The sequence below is a fragment of the Parasteatoda tepidariorum genome, chromosome 8 (genome assembly GCF_043381705.1).
Source record: "Parasteatoda tepidariorum isolate YZ-2023 chromosome 8, CAS_Ptep_4.0, whole genome shotgun sequence".
NCBI lineage: Eukaryota > Metazoa > Arthropoda > Arachnida > Araneae > Theridiidae > Parasteatoda > Parasteatoda tepidariorum.
The window spans coordinates 34115709-34139548 of record NC_092211.1 but is presented as its reverse complement, the minus strand read 5'-3'; the positions used below and the strand labels follow the sequence as shown (position 1 = coordinate 34139548).

Sequence of the window (23840 nt, the reverse complement as noted above, 5' to 3'; positions counted from 1 at the left end):
ATTGGATTGAGGTCAGGTGAATTTGGGGGCCAAGACATGACTTGAAAGTCACTAGAATGTTCTTCGACGATTCGACTCTTATGACNGGATCTGGTACAAAAAATATATTTTAATGCGTTTTCTCTTCCTCTATGTAACAGATATCTTGCAGATATTTTCATGGAGAAAAAATTCGGGTAAAATTACCGTAATATATATTAATGACATTTCTGGGTAAAAGAAAGAAAAAAAACATAATTCTGGATAATAAAACAAAATATGTATTTAGACCATTCATTTGATAGTTATTCCGTTCATAGGGTAAAGGTTTACCTGAAATTCAGGTTTCAAAAATTTATAGTTCTTACTACACATTTGGTAAAAATTACAAAACTGAGTAGTAAATTTAACCGAACAAATGGTTTTTATACCACGCTCTAAGGTATGATAAAATTACCAAATTCTATAGTATTTACCATATTTTATCAAATACTATATAACATATTTTATATATAATTTTACCAAAATCATTACAAAAATATTTCAGTAAAAATTATCGAACCATTGTTGTTTCCATAGAGTCCACCATTTTGGAGTTTTTAATGTGCATAAAAATATTCCTTAAATAAATAATTGTTAAATATGATAGTTAACATTTTATATTTTTGAAAAACATATAAAATTATATGAATGCTAACACTAACAAAAACAGACATTTACATTTTATAATACACTTAATTCAAATGCACTAAACAAAATTAGTGCATGTATATAATTCTTGTTATACTGCAACATTTAAAAACTTACATTTCATTGACATTCAGTGACAAAACTTGCAACGCGAGCGTGAGCTCCAGACCAATGAGGCCACACACCTGCTTTTCAAGAGAATGTGGGAGGCAAATTTTCAAATTATTCATAATTATCATTTAAATGACTTTCAAAACTGCTACTATAAATGTTCTGTGCAATGGCGCGTCACGCTAGTTTACAGGTATCTGCGTACCTAGTTTTAACCTAAAGTATCGCTAAAATTAACCATTTTTAAGCATGATGACTGGAAAATATTATAAATAAAATAAAATAAAATAAATAATAAATGTATAATATAAATAATAAATAGATAATATAAATAATGAAAAGATAATATAAATAATAAAAAGATAAATATTAATATATAATAAATAATAATAAAAATAATACCATAATATATATTATTGCATAATATATATTATTACATAATATATATTATTACATAATATATGTTAATATGTTTAGATTTAATATTTTTTTAAAATAGGTAATAATAAATATAGTCTTAAAAAAATATTGTCCTGATTTAATATTTATTTTTACAACTGCGGCTGTTCATGAGATAGAGCGTTCGCCTCCTAACGAGATATACAGGTTCGAATCCTTACAGTGGATGTTCGATACGAATTCTGTTGCTGGCTTGCTCCAGCCACAGTGTTGATGTAAAATATCATCTGGGGTCGTCGGACTATGGATTAGAATATCTTTGCTGTCAGGCTAACCGTGACAAGTTTACGTGTTTTTCCTTTCCATGTTACGTAATGAAGGTTAGTTCCATCAGAAAGTCCTCCGTGAAGGCCAGTTTGCCCCAGTGCTTGTTCCAGGAGTTCCCATGTCCTCTGGGTTAAGTTCAGGATTACAAGGCAACGGAGTTGAACATTGATCGTTGAGAACTCAGATTTCGGTTTGCTGTTCAACGAAAAATATAAAAAAGGAGATATTTAATTTTTTGTCAAATAAAATAAAATATCTTCCTCAGTTTTCAACAATTTTTACATAGTTTTGTGGCTCATTGTCAAGATATTACTGTTCAACGTTGAGCCGTTCTGAATGTGCATGAAAATCAATTTCAAATATAACCGCAGCTTCACAAAATTATATGGCTCTGTATCATATATATTAGTTGGATTAAGCAATCTGTTTTAACAGATAATATACTAAAGTTTTATGAAATATCCTGAAATCAAAATCCGAAAAAGGCCTTGAATTTCTTTTTTCATTTTTATGTGGAGGCGTGTAATATTATATGGACTTATAGTCGAGAAAAGTTTCTTTTCAAACAGTGTCTTTCTTGTATAGAAAAGAAATCTGATATTGAAACAAAAAAATGGTTATAAAAGAATCTAGAAGATCTTTCAGTAGAGTACCTGAGGTGAGATTTGTCGGCAAAAAAATAAGACGCTAAGTAATTACTCTGCGACCTTGTTTTGCTAACAAATAGCTTTTTTTTTGTAATATGAAACTCACTTTATAGAAAGTTGGTCTAGAAAATAAAGATGGAGCCAATAAACAAAAAATATTACTCTTATCTTAGATTTTCCTTTTCTTGTGCTGTTTGCGATTTATTTCACTCCGAAGGCGTAAGAAAATATCTGGTAGGTCATATCTGTTTGCTCCAGACTATATTTTATACGTCGCTAGAAAAAAATAGAGCAGTAAGTTCCTATATTTTGTCAATATTTGATACTTTGACTGGCACTCAGAATTTTTATTTATCCTTGCTATATGTATATTTATGTCGAATTCAATAAAAAATAATATAGAGTATGATTGTTTGATTTTGATTTATTATTTTGATGGTGATGATTCATTTTCTACCCAAGTTATGATATTTGTTTAAAAAAAACTTAACACTTAATCATTTTCTACAAAAATATTTTTTTTAAAAAGCGAAAAAATCTTACGTTATTTTCAACTAAAAAGATTTTTTTTTAAATATATCATGTTAAATAATTTTTTACACACAGTGATTCACTTAAAATTAATTAATTAAATAATTTTTAACTTAATAATTTTCTAAATTACAAATAAATCTTTAAAAACTGTCGTATGCTCCTTTAACCAAAATAATACGGTCGTATAATCTGGCTCTTGAATATCTGGTAGTAGGAAATCCAACTCTTTAAAATCCAGCTAGGTGAAAACTGCTGGCATTACTTTGAAATGCATTTACAAGGCCAATTAGCCTAACAAATAAAGTTGCCCGTTTATAAAGAGCCATATTATCCAATTTGATTCAACATATAGATCAGTAGACTGCTAAAAAAGTTTAAAATATATTGAGCCATAATATCATCTTTGCTTCAACCTCAACACCGGATGAAAAGTATCATATTATCTTAAGCATTGCTAAGGTTCAATTTAGAAGCATGGTACAACTTAATATATTAAGTTACAGATCAAATATGTATTTTGTTTAAGTGAAAAGATATTGGTTTCACTAATAATATAACTAATATGCCATACTCTTCTGAGCTTCGTTGCTTTAAAAGTTTAAATTCAACTTTAAAAAAAATTAATTTTTTTAATCTAGTTTTAGTTTGATAATAAAACATAACAGTACAGTAAAGAAATTTCGTAAATTTCGTAGCGGCTATGTATCGTTATAACTTTTGACACGATTTTTTTAATACATCACACTTAGATTATATGTTTCTTGAAATGTTTGGGTTAAAAAAAGCAAATGCACTTGGAAAAAAATAATAGACAGAGACAATAATTTTTACAGTGTGTTAAATCTTTACATTCAGATTTAAAAACTAAGTATGGTAACAAATTATATCATGTTTTTATGATAATTAATCATTCTTTTTTTCTTTACTTAATACTATGACATCATTTGAAACTGGGTACAGTAAAAACTACTTATTCAAGCTGTAAAAAATGTGGAAGACATTTATGTTTAAATGAACCGATTTTATGTATAGAGAGAGATAGTACAATCAGTATTGAAAAAAGTGCAAACCATCAAAGCAATCCTCAATCGAGTAGTGAGTTTTTCATCTGGTTTTACCATGCTGTTTTAGTGATTTCCTTTATGTAAAAAGTGATCAGTCTATTTAAATTTTATACTAAGAGTGATTTCAATAACTATATAAATAAACTATAAGAAAATTAAAGAACACACAGCTATCGATCTATCTATATCTATATCTATCAATCTATCTATCTATCTATCTATAAATAGCTAGATAGATAAAATGATAAAAAGGAATAGCTCAAATGTCAATCATGTCACTAAAACTGTATAATTGACAAATGTTCTCTACGAATTACCAATCCAATATACGTTGTTGGTGCATCTTCATGTTTCTGGCTTCACTTTTTGAAGATATCTGTAGTCCTTTGAATCTATCTAAACCCATCACAATCTTTTGAGATCAAGTATAATAATAAGATTTAAAACTGATTTGAAAGGAGATGGAGAGAATTTGAAACATTTTGTAAACAAATTGGCAGATGTTTTTATAAGATCTAAACTATATATTTATATTAAGATCTAAACTATATATTATATTTATATCTATATATTACTTTGTTATAAAATTTTTGCATTTTCGATTGCAATATTTTTGCGAATATTTTTAATTACCATTAAATGTTTTCAAGCTTTAATTTTGAATTACTAACTTCCTTACACTCACGCTTAACAATTTATTAATGTTATGACCAAAAGCATTTAATTTCTCTCCGTTATGTTTATAATATTTTACTTCAAATAAAACAGCTATACGTCAATAATTTATTAAAGAAAGTCTCCTTCCTAGGAAAACTTTTCCATCAAAACTTCGTAATATTTATAAATATGAATTTAAGTATTACTTAATTGATTTATTTCTTAGCAACTTCAAAAATTTAATAAACCGGGGTTCATTACTAAACAAATGCAAACGTGTAATAGCATTTGCATGACTTCTTTAAAAATTCACTTTGTCTCTTTTCAAATATTTCTTAATTAACTATGCACTAAGTTATTAAGAAATGTATAAAAATCTTGTTAATAATGAATTTTAATAAAAATATTTACAAAAGTATTATACGGTTTGTATGCGTTTGGCATGTATCAATAAATAATACTTATTGATATAAGTTTCATTGCATTATTCATTCAGTGGTACATGTTTTATTATGTATTTTGTAACATGCATTTCCATACACTATGTTAATGTTGCGTTTAAGATAGAAAATATGCAATGGATTTTTATGAAGTATCCATGCATTTATAAAGATTTATAAAATCTTGAACTTATTTTTTTCTAATCAATTTCTTATAAGTTTCATCGGACATGGTTTGTATAATTTATTTTCTTTTTGATGATTGTCTTTATGAAATAACATGAAATTAAAACTTTAAAATTTTAAGTTGATGAAAGTTGTAATTCGTGTTATACATAGTTCATATTAAATAAATGATTTTTTCAGTGCGATGTAAATTCATTCTTCTGTGATATATATATATATATATATTTATATATATATATATATATATATATATATTTATATATATATATATATATATATATATATATATATATATATATATATATATATATATATATATATATATATATATATATATATATATATATATATATATATATATATATATATATATATATATATATATATATATATATATATATATATATATATATATATATATATATATATATATATATATATATATATATATATATATATATATATATATATATATATATATATATATATATATATATATATATATATATATATATATATATATATATATATATATATATATATATATATATATATATATATATATATATATATATATATATATATATATATATATATATATATATATATATATATATATATATATATATATATATATATATATATATATATATATATATATATATATATATATATATATATATATATATATATATATATATATATATATATATATATATATATATATATATATATATATATATATATATATATATATATATATATATATATATATATATATATATATATATATATATATATATATATATATATATATATATATATATATATATATATATATATATATATATATATATATATATATATATATATATATATATATATATATATATATATATATATATATATATATATATATATATATATATATATATATATATATATATATATATATATATATATATATATATATATATATATATATATATATATATATATATATATATATATATATATATATATATATATATATATATATATATATATATATATATATATATATATATATATATATATATATATATATATATATATATATATATATATATATATATATATATATATATATATATATATATATATATATATATATATATATATATATATATATATATATATATATATATATATATATATATATATATATATATATATATATATATATATATATATATATATATATATATATATATATATATATATATATATATATATATATATATATATATATATATATATATATATATATATATATATATATATATATATATATATATATATATATATATATATATATATATATATATATATATATATATATATATATATATATATATATATATATATATATATATATATATATATATATATATATATATATATATATATATATATATATATATATATATATATATATATATATATATATATATATATATATATATATATATATATATATATATATATATATATATATATATATATATATATATATATATATATATATATATATATATATATATATATATATATATATATATATATATATATATATATATATATATATATATATATATATATATATATATATATATATATATATATATATATATATATATATATATATATATATATATATATATATATATATATATATATATATATATATATATATATATATATATATATATATATATATATATATATATATATATATATATATATATATATATATATATATATATATATATATATATATATATATATATATATATATATATATATATATATATATATATATATATATATATATATATATATATATATATATATATATATATATATATATATATATATATATATATATATATATATATATATATATATATATATATATATATATATATATATATATATATATATATATATATATATATATATATATATATATATATATATATATATATATATATATATATATATATATATATATATATATATATATATATATATATATATATATATATATATATATATATATATATATATATATATATATATATATATATATATATATATATATATATATATATATATATATATATATATATATATATATATATATATATATATATATATATATATATATATATATATATATATATATATATATATATATATATATATATATATATATATATATATATATATATATATATATATATATATATATATATATATATATATATATATATATATATATATATATATATATATATATATATATATATATATATATATATATATATATATATATATATATATATATATATATATATATATATATATATATATATATATATATATATATATATATATATATATATATATATATATATATATATATATATATATATATATATATATATATATATATATATATATATATATATATATATATATATATATATATATATATATATATATATATATATATATATATATATATATATATATATATATATATATATATATATATATATATATATATATATATATATATATATATATATATATATATATATATATATATATATATATATATATATATATATATATATATATATATATATATATATATATATATATATATATATATATATATATATATATATATATATATATATATATATATATATATATATATATATATATATATATATATATATATATATATATATATATATATATATATATATATATATATATATATATATATATATATATATATATATATATATATATATATATATATATATATATATATATATATATATATATATATATATATATATATATATATATATATATATATATATATATATATATATATATATATATATATATATATATATATATATATATATATATATATATATATATATATATATATATATATATATATATATATATATATATATATATATATATATATATATATATATATATATATATATATATATATATATATATATATATATATATATATATATATATATATATATATATATATATATATATATATATATATATATATATATATATATATATATATATATATATATATATATATATATATATATATATATATATATATATATATATATATATATATATATATATATATATATATATATATATATATATATATATATATATATATATATATATATATATATATATATATATATATATATATATATATATATATATATATATATATATATATATATATATATATATATATATATATATATATATATATATATATATATATATATATATATATATATATATATATATATATATATATATATATATATATATATATATATATATATATATATATATATATATATATATATATATATATATATATATATATATATATATATATATATATATATATATATATATATATATATATATATATATATATATATATATATATATATATATATATATATATATATATATATATATATATATATATATATATATATATATATATATATATATATATATATATATATATATATATATATATATATATATATATATATATATATATATATATATATATATATATATATATATATATATATATATATATATATATATATATATATATATATATATATATATATATATATATATATATATATATATATATATATATATATATATATATATATATATATATATATATATATATATATATATATATATATATATATATATATATATATATATATATATATATATATATATATATATATATATATATATATATATATATATATATATATATATATATATATATATATATATATATATATATATATATATATATATATATATATATATATATATATATATATATATATATATATATATATATATATATATATATATATATATATATATATNATACAATATATATATATATCACAGAAGAATAAAAATAAACATATTTTACCAATTAGTCATTTTATTTTATAACCGTCGTTGAACCGCAAACCCAATTCTGAATTTACGACTGTAAATATTTAACTCAGTGGATTTTTAATTTTGAGCCTATAAGACGGAAAACAAGGGAACTTCTGAATCAAGCATTCGGAAAAACTAGATTTCGTGGAGGACTTTGTGATAGGACTATAGAACTAACATTTGCATTACATGGAGAGAAAAACCTCTCACGATTAGCACGGTGGCAAAGGGCTTTTTATGCATGATACGTCTACCACTAAGGATATTCTATGTCAGCACAATGGTCGGTGAGAGTCTAGAGCATAACTCATAATAGCCTGCCACCACTGGGATTCAAACCTTGCTTCTTCTTTGGGAGGCGAATGCCCCCTAAGCCACTTAGGCTTACATTTGAGTAATTGGTGCAAAAACACGCATACATAATTGAATAAAACAATTCATTCAAATTAGTCAAAACATTATTAACGTCGATAGAAACAAAAGAGGCGTAAGATCATTTAAAACCAGTCAAATTTTCTATTTCTCTTATATGACTGGAATTCATTTGCCTTTAAATATGTTAACAGTTGTTTAATTTCTGCCAATTAAAAATTTAAAGAAACTGGCTTTTTATTAGTTAAGTACCTCATTTAATTTTTGCGACATTGGACAATGATTAGTCAAAATTTGATAGTATTTTTTTTTTACTTCGAAATTAATTTGATCGCGTTGTCGTTGATTTTTTTTTGGAAAAATAAGAAGAGGCATAAAGTTTTTTTTTTCTATTGTGTTGAAATAGAATAACAGTGAATTAGAATAGGCCCACTAAAAATTTGGTTCAACAAAGTCAATCTCAAGGCATAAAGTTTTTTTTTTCTATTATGATGAAATAGAATAACAGTGAATTAAAATAGGCCCACTAAAAATTTGGTTCAACAAAGTCAATCTCATGCCACTTTAGACATTTAGGAAATAAAAACTTATATGATTTCTCAAACAATTTTTCTATTTCTGTTCCAAATTCTTTTCATTTTCTATGTTCCTGTTTTCATTCCTTCCACCCCGAAACAATCCTAGTTGTTCCATAACATACATTTCCATTTGGTGAAATGAATTTATACAAACAGCATGACTCTTGGGGTGACAAATCCTCGCGAGAAGAAACCGTATCCATTGTGATTCAGAAAGCTTCTTTTGTAGCGTTTCGAGTTACAAATCGCCTTGTTTGCTGTTCCCAAACACGGCCTCCTTCAATTATGTTGCTACATTTTTCTCCCAACTGGTCCTCGTAGTCTCTCATCTCAAAACCTCTTCAACAGAATGAAGGCTAAAACAAAAACAAATAAATAAAATATCCCAACCAGAAAAGGAAAAATGATGAAGTAAAACAAAAAAAGCAAGTAGCAGTGTCCAGTTCCTGCATTGTTGCCTGAAGAGTAATGCTGGGCATTAGAATCAGAGGTGATCCCTTCTTGGGTATTGGTACATGATCTGAAAGGTAATCTTCCTCCGCAGAGGGGCTTCCGTGGGCACTGGGCATAATGACCAATCGCGTCTGGACTAGGGCAATCAATATGGATTGTGGAGGAAGATATGTGCTGATCAGGAAGTGATATGTCTGTGGTGTTTGTATCTGAATTGATCGCTGATCATTCGGCGGAAAATAAACTACGAGTCAGGAAATGCATCCTTGTCAGCAATATATTATTATGTTGCTTATTCTTACATAATTTTCCATTCTAACAGCAAATGCTGACTTCTGAAAACTAAATAAATGGATAGTTAACTAGATATAACTAAATTTCATTTTTTTATTAAGTTATAACTAATACGTTGTTAATATTTAATTGGATATTTTTGTTAAAATATAATTACTTCAAGCCTGATTTGCTCCGAAATATGGGAATATTCTTGTAAGATAAATTCATCTATATAAGGACATCATTAAATAATTAATTTCAATTTCAATATTTTAATACTTGGTTGTAAATTCCTAACCCTAAAGCAAATATATTACTTTAATAATAAATCCTATAATATGCTAGATATTTTTGATATTTAACTTATATTTTAATAAAGTAATTCATGCGACTATTAATAGCGAAGTTTTATTACAATATATAATAATTTAAACCGTAAACTATTGAGAAAATGAGAATATCCATACACACCATCTTTAATTTTGCTAATTCAAACACGATTACTTATTGCTTAAGTATTGATATTTATCCAAATCACTAAAACATGTATATGTCCTTAGGATTGATTAATGTTATAACGCATCAAATAATTTTTAGCGCGTTTTTCTTCCATCCTCAAAAATTATTTGAGGTGGACCAAAAATTATTATCAAATTTTATACACATGTAAGTATCAAAACGTTTAATATGTATTAATAATACTGTTATTTTTTATCCTTGCTTATAATTGATGAATTTTATTCCTCTTTTTCACCAGTTATAAGAAATTTGCATCAAATATGTTTTTAGTTCTTATGAGAATTATATGAAACATCTTAACATTTATATTGAATTTTAAAAAAACGTATTTCAAGTATTCAGGAGAGATAAAAACGTGATTTTACTCCTATATTCTTACATGAATTTAAACAATGACATAGGGCTATCATGATTTATCATTAACAATTTTAATTACTTTTTTATTTATTCTTATTAAACCACACATTTTGTTTCCCTACCTTCATTTTTTTCTACATAAATTTATTCCTACATGAATTTGAATAATGACATAGTTACTGCATGAATTGTTAATGACATGATATATCATTAACAATTTTAATTGTTATAATTAAGAATCAGAAATTCTAACCTGCAGTTCAAACAGGATCGCTTTCAATACTAGTTCAGGTGAATATAACAAATAAAGAGGGTTCCAAACTGACTGACACGGTCCCAAAGTTTAGAATTGAAGCAAGAAAAAAATGATGCCAAGGCCTAAACTGACCGAGACAGAATTAGCCAAATCCAAAGAACATAGATGGGAATACCTTAAACTTTACACGAGAACGGAAAAACGAAAGGATTCTGTTCGCAAACGCAATCATGAAGTCCGTTCCTCGCAAAAGTACCGAAGTGGTTGACAAAATTGAACCCTACCGGAGAGCGAATGGTGGCTCTCCGAACCCCTTTCATGCAAGTACGAGAACTGTGTATTGATCACCAGTTAGGTATAAAAGAATTCATTGTCAACGTACCCAATGACTTGCACAAGATCGTAGACTGTCTTCCACCCAATATAAATGATTCATTCACTATTCATATCAAATTGAAAAAAAAAAGCTTAGCTTTCAATTCCCACTTCATGTTTGAGCTTGTAAATCCGAAGCGGGTGCATGATGCAGCTTACAATCTCCTTCAAACACCATTGTATAATCCGAAAATGTTAATATTGAACTCGATTGGCTGGTTCAATATCTGTTCAATCATCAAAAGAATTTACACAGAGTGTGTCTGAGCTGCATTCAAACATGCCTGCGAAATTATGCACCGAACAGTTCAGGATTTACAGTTTAAGATGTCCAACATGAAAACACAATAAAGCTACTTTCCCCCCAAAAAAATTAGACAACAACTATTTTACCAATAGGTAACCTGAGATCGCCTTGCGTCGATCACAACTTTTTGTTTGTTTTATAATTTTTTTTTTATTTGTTCTTATTGTACCTTGCATTCTGTTTTCCTACCTTCATTTTTTCCTACATGAATTTATATAATAACATTGGGCTATCATGATGTATCATTAACATATTTAATTATTACTTCGTTTTTATTTTTGTAACAAATTATTATTTTTATATTGATTATATTTTCGTATTGTACCACACGTTTATTTTTTTCATGCATAAAATTATTTCTAGATGAATTTGTTTAATGATAATATGATGAATATCATGATATATCAATAACAATTTTAATTATTTTTCTTTTATTTTTGCACCACATTATTATTTTTATATTTATTATTTTTTTATTGTACCATGCATTTCGTTTTCCTACTTTCATTTTTTAAGTATGGGTAATTATTTTATTAAATACAGGTAATCATTCATTTCGTTACGTTTAACACATTAACGAAGCACGTAAACCAAAAATTATAACAATTTTTCGCATTAAAAATAAAATAAATTTTGCTTTTTGAAAAATATAACCTTTTAAAATAAATTATGAAGAAGTGGGTAGCCAAGAGGTAAATGAGTAGAGCTTCCTATTCATTTAAATGATAAGTAACGACGCCTTATCGCTTATGAGAAATCAATTTAAACGGGAAAACAGCCATATTTAATCGCAATGACATTTTCAGTTAATATTTTTTAAATAACGCTGAAACTTTTTTCGAATCGAGGTGCTTTCGAGGCGAATTTTGGTTTAAGCAATATTTAACATGCTCTTCATTTTTTTCTTCACCTATCATTAGGTTTATACCTATCATTAGTTTTTTACCTATCATTAGGTTTAGTTACCTATCATTAGGTTTAGTTACCTATCATTAGGTTTAAGATCATTAGGTTTATTAATTATATTTGTATGTGTCCCACGTTGCATAAATCTTTAAAAATGTATCCAAGCTAAAAGTGTATATTTTATTCTCTAATTGCAGCTCCTCAGGCTCCTGATAGAGCTGCACTTCTTATAGTAAATTCAACATTTGTCACTATCCGTCTTTCTTCTTGGATTGATGGTGGGTGCCCGATATTGTATTTTGAGATTCGATATAAGTCAAAAATGCAAAAAGAATGGATATTACAGTCATCTAATATCGCTCCCGCTCAAGCTACAACTATTCTTAGTGACTTAACTCCTGGTACTTGGTACGATCTTTTAATGACAGCTCACAATGATGCTGGCTCAACAGAAGCTGAATATGTATTTTCTACGCTAACGCCATCTGGCGGTAAGTGTTATATTTATGTGATGCATAATTTTTACCTTAAGATGCAAAACTCAAAAGTTTAAAGTTTCGATGGCCAAAGATTTTAAAAAAAGTCTTAGTGCTTACGACAACGTTTATTTTTATCGTAATACTTGACTTGATTACTTTCCTTCAGTTAAAAATTTAAATGAGACATTGCTAAAAAAATATTTATTTGTTAATTAACATGCGAAAGAATAAGTATCGTCCATGATTCATTCCAATGTTTAAAATAATTTTCTAAGTATTTTGTTTGTTCTTTTGAAATAAAAAGCAATAAATTTGTTTTGCAAGGATCTAAAATAACATATTAAATGTTCTTGATGTAAGAACAGACTTATCAGCACATCATTAATATCACTAGTAAAGAGGCATTAAATGTTTCTAAAATTGAAAGTTAGTACATTATTTAGAAAATAGTGCTGCTTTTTCTTTCATTTATAAAACAATTTATGTCTAAGTAAAATTATTAAAAAATAGGTTTTGCTTAGTTAGATTTTACAAAAAAATAGTGAATATTTTACACTTGGTGAAAATATATTCACTCCGAAGAAAAACTTTTTTAAAACTATTATTTTTTAAAGTTGGATAAATAAAAGATGAAGAGGTAAAAAAAATACATGGTTTGATATTTTTTTTTAAAGCACACATAATATATTTTAACTTTTAAATAAAAAACAAGTGTTTTGTTAAGTTTTCATTATAAATTAAAATTATTCCTCCAGTTTACTTATGGAAACTAAAGTGTGGTTATGTGTTCTAGTTACTTGTAGGTATATATATATATAATCTCCTTCAAACACCATTNGCCAATACACTAACACGACGCATGGGAAAAAGAATAAATCTTCGTGTCTCCTAGAATTTAGCTACAGAAGCGGTTTTAAAAATGAAATATTTCTATTAAATATTCCACAATTCTTCAGCAACAGCGAACAGATCGACAAAACTGGCATATTTTTTGTCCCATCCAGAATTTTCATCCAGAAATTCTCCATTTATCTTTTCAGCCACCCCACCGGAGATTTCGCTTTCTACCTCATTTTTCTTCAGAAGCCCCTCTTTTCCAACAAAATCGCGATCCTGTAAAAGGTCTTCAAACACATTATATATTGATATTGATATTGATATTTTGTAGCAGTACATTTGATTAAAGAAAGTACTTTTTGCACTTAGTGGACTAAACATCACGTGTCAAAGAATTTCATTTCAAAATTTAAAAAGAAAAAAAATCTTGCTGAATTTTTTTTAAAGAAATGCAATTGAAAAAAGTTGATAATTTTCCTAAAGTACTAAATTTTTATAAAAATTTCCCAGAATAGTATGTTTGCTGCTATAGTACAAATACTTGAAAATCTTTTTCAGTAAGCTACTCAGACTCAAGAAGTTTTTCTATAGTCATGTTATCAAAAATTTATATCATCCGTTCTTCCCTTTTCTGTGATTTTGAATATAAAATGAATATAATATAACTAAGGTAGATGATTTTAACGTGTGTGGGTATAAGGTGAAATCGGATAGATTTATCCTTGTAATATTTAAAATAAATTTAAAATATACGAAAGATAGCCATCTTTTTTAAAGCTTCAGAAATAAACATCCTTTTCAGTAAGCTATTCAGACTCAAGAAGTTTTTCTATAGTCATGTTATCAAAGATTTATATCATCTGTTCTTTCACTTTCTAAGATTTTGAATATAAAATCAATATAATATAACTAATGTAGATGATTTTAACGGGTGTGGGTCTTAGGTGAAATCGGATAGATTTATCCTTGCAATATTTAAAATAAATACTTAATATACGAAAGATAGTCATCTTTTTTAAAGCAGCAGAAATAAACGTAATGTTTGTGAAAAAAATCTGTTGATACATCTTTTTATATCATGTCATTACAGTACTATTTTATTACTGTCACAACTAAAAAAAACTTAGATTGGCAAGTGTAATATGTTGCAGTTATATCATATCATATTCTGTAATTACTAAATGGCTTTTTCTGCACAATTAACGCATTGCTGACCGGCAACTTTTCTGAAAATAACCCCCATGTGCCCGGCTATTGTTTTGAAAGCCGGTGTAGAAGTAAAAAATTATAAATAAACTTTAAAATTTTTTAATGCCGTATGATAAAAAGTATAACAATCACCTACGTGTAATGATGCACCGCAAGTTTTGCAGATATATCAGATTTCGTAAAGTTATAATAAATTGGTAGAGAATTAAATAGTAAAACCTGAAAAATAAGGAAAATTACTCCCACTTTTTAAAATAGTCACCACGAGATCACTGCTAACATGATTGCTATGACTCTGGCCGGTCATCAACGTTTGGCCACGAAAACACGAGCTAACTCGTGACCGGTCATCCGCGCTTGGCCATGAAAACACGAGTTAACTCGTGACCGGTCAGCAATGTGTTAACTATAATTTTAATTTAGAAGAACTAAACATTGCTGCATATCGAGAAAGTTTGATGGGGCCAGTTTGCTTCGTCGCTGATTGTTTGTGTTTAGATAATTAGATTGTGAACTATTTTGATCATAACTATAATCTTAACTAATATAATAAAAAAATATTATAGACGTGATCATCTAAATTCTATGGTATTTCATTCGATTTGGTTAACGAAAATATTTGCAAAAGCGGAATACTAGCTTTTAAATTTGATGTATACATTAGTTTCTTAGATAAATGCGCTTCCTTTTCTTTAAAAAATATTACCTATATGTACATTAAATATACTCTTGTTTTTTTATTAAAACTGGGGTATTTTATATACCAAAGTGTATCCAAAAATACTTGGGGTTGTGGGATACCTACAAAAATACCTGAGGAGCCGCTAAGGACCCTCCCGTTACTCTGGGTATAAAGCTCTACAATTAGATCAAATTATATAAATCATAAATATTAACACTTTCAATAAATGTTTTTTCGAATTACAGAGCAATAAGAAACGAAAAGGGCCAAGTGTGTCCCATCGATCTTTCTAGTGTAAATTGATGTTGATATGTCACCTAATATTACCTTCCTTGTCTTTTATAAACGCCCTTTTTTCTCTCACAATTAAATTTAACTAAATAATTTCCATATCAATAACTTGGTATTGATGAAACTTTCAATTCTTTATCATCAATAAATTACTAAAATTAGGACTAACTTATTTGTTTAAAATAATTTATAGTAGTGTGCATTATGTTAAGAATTTTAAGATTTTAAAATATGTATACATTTCAGTTATCTTACCAATGCTATATCAAACTATATACACTAAACATAAAATACCAACAAAAAATCCACCAATTCCTAATACTTCATATTATTCAAATATGTTTTATTACTTAAATATTTTTTAGGCTGTTATCAAAGCACCTTAAGCAAATATCATACAAGCCAATACACTAACACGACGCATGGGAAAAAGAATAAATCTTCGTGTCTCCTAGAATTTAGCTACAGAAGCGGTTTTAAAAATGAAATATTTCTATTAAATATTCCACAATTCTTCAGCAACAGCGAACAGATCGACAAAACTGGCATATTTTTTGTCCCATCCAGAATTTTCATCCAGAAATTCTCCATTTATCTTTTCAGCCACCCCACCGGAGATTTCGCTTTCTACCTCATTTTTCTTCAGGAGCCCCTCTTTTCCAACTAAATCGCGATCCTGTAAAAGGTCTTCAAACACATTTGTTCTTCTGGTTATACGTCGTAACATTTTCTGTAAACGCAGTTTCCGGAAACGGTTTGACCATTTGTTTGCTGTCACGGCAGCATTTCCCCCGTTTCCCCAAACCAACGTGAAGTAAACGAGAGAGAATTGTGGAAGAAATGTTAATGCTGGTATCCTGCTAAATGTTTCCAAAGAAAAAAGGATACTGTGCTGTAGCTTTTAAGACTCAGACTTTCGAAATAGAGGAGGGATTCCAGAACTAACATTTCGTACAGGGGGAATTTTTCGACAATTAGTAGCAGAATATATTTAGCTCAGAGATTATACTTTGGGGGAAATATTCATAAAATTTCTTATTTATGAAATAAAATGTTTAGAATTAAAAGTTTTCTCTTAGCGAATTGTTAACAACGTTGTAATTCAAACGTATTAAGAGAGTTCAATTATGCAGTATTTTAAAATTGTTATTATTTTTACGATATAAATTTAAATTTCAAATGAAAAAGTATGCACCATAAACATTAAAAATGGACTAAGTATTTTGAACTAAAATTTGTTTATTAAATTTGTATATTTTTTTTAATTTAAATCAGATCTTTCCTAATATAGTTGCTCTTTGGATTATATGTAAGCGTAGTTTCCGGAAATGGTTTAACCATTTGTTTGCTGTCAAATTCCTTTTCTTTCGCAATGAAAATAGATGCATAAGCTATGATAAAAAAATTTTAAGCAGTAAATAGTTAATAAAACTACACAAAAATTGAGCATTTCATGCTTTAAGAATCTGATGAATTTACATTTTTATACTCAGAAAAACTCAAAGACTGCTTCTTAAAGCATTATTCTACTGAAAATTTTGAAATATGCAAAATAAATTATTATTTCAGATTGCTGATTTTAAATAGGATAAAATTAAATCAATCCTAAAAATATTATTATTCTTTAATATTAGAATATTAGGATTTCTATTCCTAAACATTGGAACATTAGAATTCCTATTCCTAAATATTAACTATCTTAAAAATTAGATAATGCTAATGAGAAGAATAACTGTGTTTATAGGCTTATAGCAATAAAGTAAAGCCTTTATTGTTGAGATAAATATAACTTAATTTTAATATTAATTAAAGAAGCATTGTTCTCTTTAGTTTCATCCCGAATTTTCAATCCTTCCTTACAGCTGTTGAGTATTTGCCTTTTGAACAATTCTATGCTTTTAAACAATAGAATGCTAATCTACTCCTACTTAAACTAAGATAAAAGCGTTACTTTAGTATTCTATGGATAATTTGTTTGAGAGAAAATACATTGTTAGAGTATAATTTTCTTACTTAAACAATGCGTGTGTATATTTCGATAATATTAAGCATTACGTTTTGCTTTTCTTTTAAATATCACTCAACAAAATCTCAATAATTGAAATTAGATTTTTTTTCTTCATTTGATGAATACAAATTGAAAAACAATTGGTATTAGTATACGTTTCAAAATTTACTACAGATATTAATTTGAGATTATTGCTATTAATAACTTTTTATTTAAGTACCATAGCGTATTGTTAAAACAATAGTTATCAGTAATGCACTTGTATTAAATAGTTAAATTCAATACTACAGTAGAATTGTCTTTAATTATGTAGATTTTAATTTATCTTTTTGAATGTAATTAAAACTTTATTTAACATTGATGATAAAACTAGTCGGATAAATTTAAAATGCTTATGTATTAAATTCCATACAGCCAGCAAATATTAATTACGCTTTAGAAATTAATGTTACCGTATTTTTCCAACTTTAAAATCATCAAAGTATAAAATATCATTTCATTCATTTTAAGCTTCATAAAATAAGCAGCGCTATTAAAAACACATTACCAAAGGAAAAATAAAGTGCAAAATAAAACAACTTTTAAAGTTCTTATAGTTTCTAAAACAGATCTCGCACATAATAAAACTGAACAACTTTTTTTTCCTCTGCTTTGCCTATAAAAAGATTCTTTTAATCTTTACAAATCCCAAATTTTACGGGGATCGCGAGCCAAATTTATCACCGGACGTTCTTTCTATCCAAGGCAGTACCGATAACAAATGAGCGGAACCGGTCATAAAACTGGTCTTGAATATCAACCGGTTTTTATTGCCATCCGCACGCTCCGAAGTTCAGTTTTAGCATGTGAATGAGGCATTAATGGCTTTGTGTTTGCTTTATAACGTTTTGCCCATACATGTTCTTGAATTTCGTAATTAAGTACGATATTTAAGTGGTGTAATTAGAGCGTGGCGCTAAAAATATGTTGTGAAAAGAATTTGGCGACAATTTGTTAGAAGCTGCTTACTCCTTCAATAGCTGATATGTGGATGGAATCTGCTTTCTTACATATTCAACACTAATAAATAGGAGGAAACTAATTTTCTTTATAAATATACGGAAGTTTGTCGGTTGAATTGAATTATGAATTAAAGTGTAATTTGGAACAAAGTATACGAGAATTAATAAATTCTAGATTTGAGCTGTAATATTTCAGAATGATATAAACCGAAAGTAAAGTTTTTCATTTCATTTTTTTTTAAAAAAAAGTGTTTTGATTTTGTTTAGGTAATAGGAATTTTATAGAATTTGTGACATTATGTAGATACTAGCACATTTTAAAATTTGTGTTAATGTGATTTGTGTTATGTGAGACTAATAAAAAGTCAACAGTCACTTAACCGTAAAATCTATTTTTGTCATAAAATTTTTTACCGTCATTTTTATAGTAATATTTATTTAGTTAGAGTGATTCAGTGATTTTACGGTAATAATTAATTTATTTTATAACTGTCGTTGAACAGCCGACCCAATTTTTGGGCTTACGACTACTAATATTTAACTCTGTAGCTTTGTAATTTTGAGCCCAATACAGAAGACAAAAGAACTTCTGGATGAAGTATTGGGAAAAATTTGCCTTTGTGAACGACTTTTTAATAGAACTAACCCGCTTTTGCGTTACATGGAGAGGAAGACCACGAGTACCTCCCACGGTTAGCCAGACGGCAAACGGAATCCAACCCATTATCCGTCTACCGCTGAGTATTTTTAGAGTCAGCACTGTTGTCGGGGCCATCGTCATGCAGAATTCGTATCGACCAGCCATCGCTGGGGATTCGAACCTGGTTCACCTCATTGAAAGTCGAGTGCTGTATCTGCTGAGCCCTCGCCACTCAGGGTATGACGGCTCATAATTATTGCAAATATTACAGTATATCAGATTTTTTTTGTTCAGTANTATATATATATATATCCTTGAAGAAAACTTTTTTAAGATGAATGAAATAAAACAAAAACAATGTGGGAGCGCTGACATGCATGGCAACTTCGTCAAGGGAACACTGCCATCCAGTCAGTACAATTATTTTCGACTTTTTTAGACTATTATTTTTGTTAGCATTTGCAATTTAGAAATCCCAAAAGAAATTTTGCATTTGTTTTATTTTGATTTAATACGTATCGTTGACTATCTTTGCAATAAGAAAGAAGCGTCAGCTTTTCCTGCTCTGATACCATTTATGTAAGGAAGCTAGTTTTACGGAAATTCTTAAAACGTCATGGCATTCTTTTTGCTCATCTTCCATTTCGCCGTGATTGCTATATTCTTGTCCTGACACTGACAATCAAAATAGGTAAAATACAATGGTAATTCTCAATGAATTGGAGATTTATGCACAATATTTGAGAATTAGATTAAGCATATATTTTAGGAAATATTTGATTATCTTCTTAAAATCTAACAATAACTTTCAAAGTAATTTATTTAAATATTTGTATATTAAATATTTATCTTTGGAATACATATATATTTTTTTTAATTAAAAATTTTTTTTTTTGAATTTAGGAACTATCTTTCAATAAATTTCATTAATTTATTTTGATAAAGTTACATGGACAAAAAAGTTTTTATTATTATTTTATTTTTACTCAAATAAAAGTAAGTATGTTGTAGTAATAGTTACATGAAATATTGTAGTAGCCAATATAATCAAAAATATTAACTGTGCAAATTTAGTGTTTCAAAAGTTTGAAAAAATTCCAAGCAAAATAATCAGAGCTATTTTTTTTTACGTGATCCGAGATTATAACAATTAGAACTTACGTATTTAATTAGTTTTGGCAAGTTATTAGTAACTATCCCATTTAAAAGGATCCTCTCTTTGTTTTGTAGACTTTGTAAATATAATTTGTTTTCAGGATAACACAATAGTACTTTTAAGTTTCCAAAATTTGTGATTTACTTTGATTACCTGCTCAGTAAGTTTAATAATAGTGAATATTGTAACATTTTTTTATCTTCTAATCATGATTTTTAACTTTTAACCTAATCATATACTTAAAACATTTTAGAAATCTTACGAAAATGGTCTCATTCATTGCGAAAATCTAAAGCATGAAAAATGTGAATAAAATAGTGTTTATATAATTGTTGTTTTCTCCTTCTTCACGCTATTTTTACGAAATGTATTGATATATATTATCTCCAGTAAGAGTTAGCGTCCATTTCATGCGTTACTAAAGAATAATCAGTTTCTATTCAATTATGTGAAAATAATAACCACTAATTTTGTAATATGTATCTAGAATAGTTACTCTGATTTCATCTGTAACGAGAAAAGTAATTAAAAAATTAACAATGATGAGACAAATGATAATTTATTAATCTTTTATTTAAAAATAGAATGTAGAGTAATGATTTTTACTCTTTAAATTAGATTCAGAAAAACTCTTGATTAGATTCTAGTTAATTCAGTATATATTTAATATCGAGCTAAATTTTTGGAAATAAATGCTCCCTAAGTAGTTTTTTCTTGCTTTTCATTTAATGTTCTCAAATTAATTTTTATTGTTTCATCAGTTAATGATTGTATTTTATATTTTCAGCAACAGTGCCTCCTCTTGCTTCCATCTCATCATCTTCGTCCACTGCTTTTTCAATAATGAGAGATCCAGCTGTATTCGTCCCTATAGTTTGCGCCATTGTCGTCGTAGTTGTCATCACAGTTGTCGTAGCCGTAGTAGTTGTACTTAGAAGAAAAGACTCAACTTCAGAATGCCGATCCCAAGGTGTCTGTAAGTTTTTGCTTATCGGTATCGGTCAGTGACCGCAAAATACTTTAAATATCTTAAAAAATACTTAAGTACTTTAAATAAAATACTTCCAATATCTTAACATGATATTAGATTGACACTCAATTGAGTGTTACATTCTAGTTAAAACAATATAGCTTATGAGATTGCTTGTTTGAGCATCTGCTTCGTTTTTACTTACATGAATACTTGAGCTCGAACAAACTAAAAAAGTTGAATCGAAAGACCCTACAAAGTCATATACACTTTCAAATTAATTGGTTCAAATGGAAAAACCATAATACCATAGCACATTAAATTATAATGCGGTTTATATTTTCTAATGCCGTATTATTCGAAACTTGTTTCCGTTGAAGCTGAAATATAGTATATCATGTGTAACTGTGTTTAGAAGTAGTCAGACCTCGATATAAGGTCACCCTGAGGAACATCGAAAAAGTGACCTTATAAGCGGAGTGAGCTTTTAGCCGATTCATGATTCATTAACAGTTCGTAACTAAGCACTTAAATAGTACACATTATGATTTTTTAAAAATTTTAATACAAACGAAAACGATTGGTCATAAATTAAATATTTAGGTCTATAAATTTTAACAAAATTAGTAAGGAATTAAAGAAAGTTAGATTTGTAAATTTAAAATAAAGCTGTTTATAAATTTCCTCATAGTGTACATACATACGTTATATCTTACCTTACTTAAAATAATCATTTATGCAGATCTGTCTCGTTTTTGGTTCCATTTTTCAAACAATGTTTTCTAGATTTTGTAACTTCTCAAAATGTTCCTCAGCTCATGGTTTGTAAAAAAAAATCATATGGCATTTATTGCATTAAAGGCTTCAGCTTGGGCTACAGTCTCAGGAACACTGTCATTAGTCCTCACTGTCCACAACTTGTGAAACAATTTCAGAAATTGTAGCTTCAGAAGTGGTGGCAATTTCCTCATCAATCAAACCATATTCAGCCTCTCCTTCAATGGCATGGCCACAATTTTTCAGA

General features: G+C 24.2%; 1 protein-coding gene across 1 annotated transcript in view; it reads left to right on the top strand.

Moving 5' to 3' along the window:
• The window catches only part of LOC107441526 (cell adhesion molecule Dscam1), a 406695-nt gene that overhangs the window by 302953 nt on the left and 79902 nt on the right, over window positions 1–23840 (top strand). The window contains exons 20-21 of the mRNA XM_043043535.2: window positions 13741–14034; window positions 22634–22822. Coding sequence (XP_042899469.2) covers window positions 13741–14034; window positions 22634–22822 — 483 coding nt within the window. The remainder of the gene's footprint in view (window positions 1–13740; window positions 14035–22633; window positions 22823–23840) is intronic.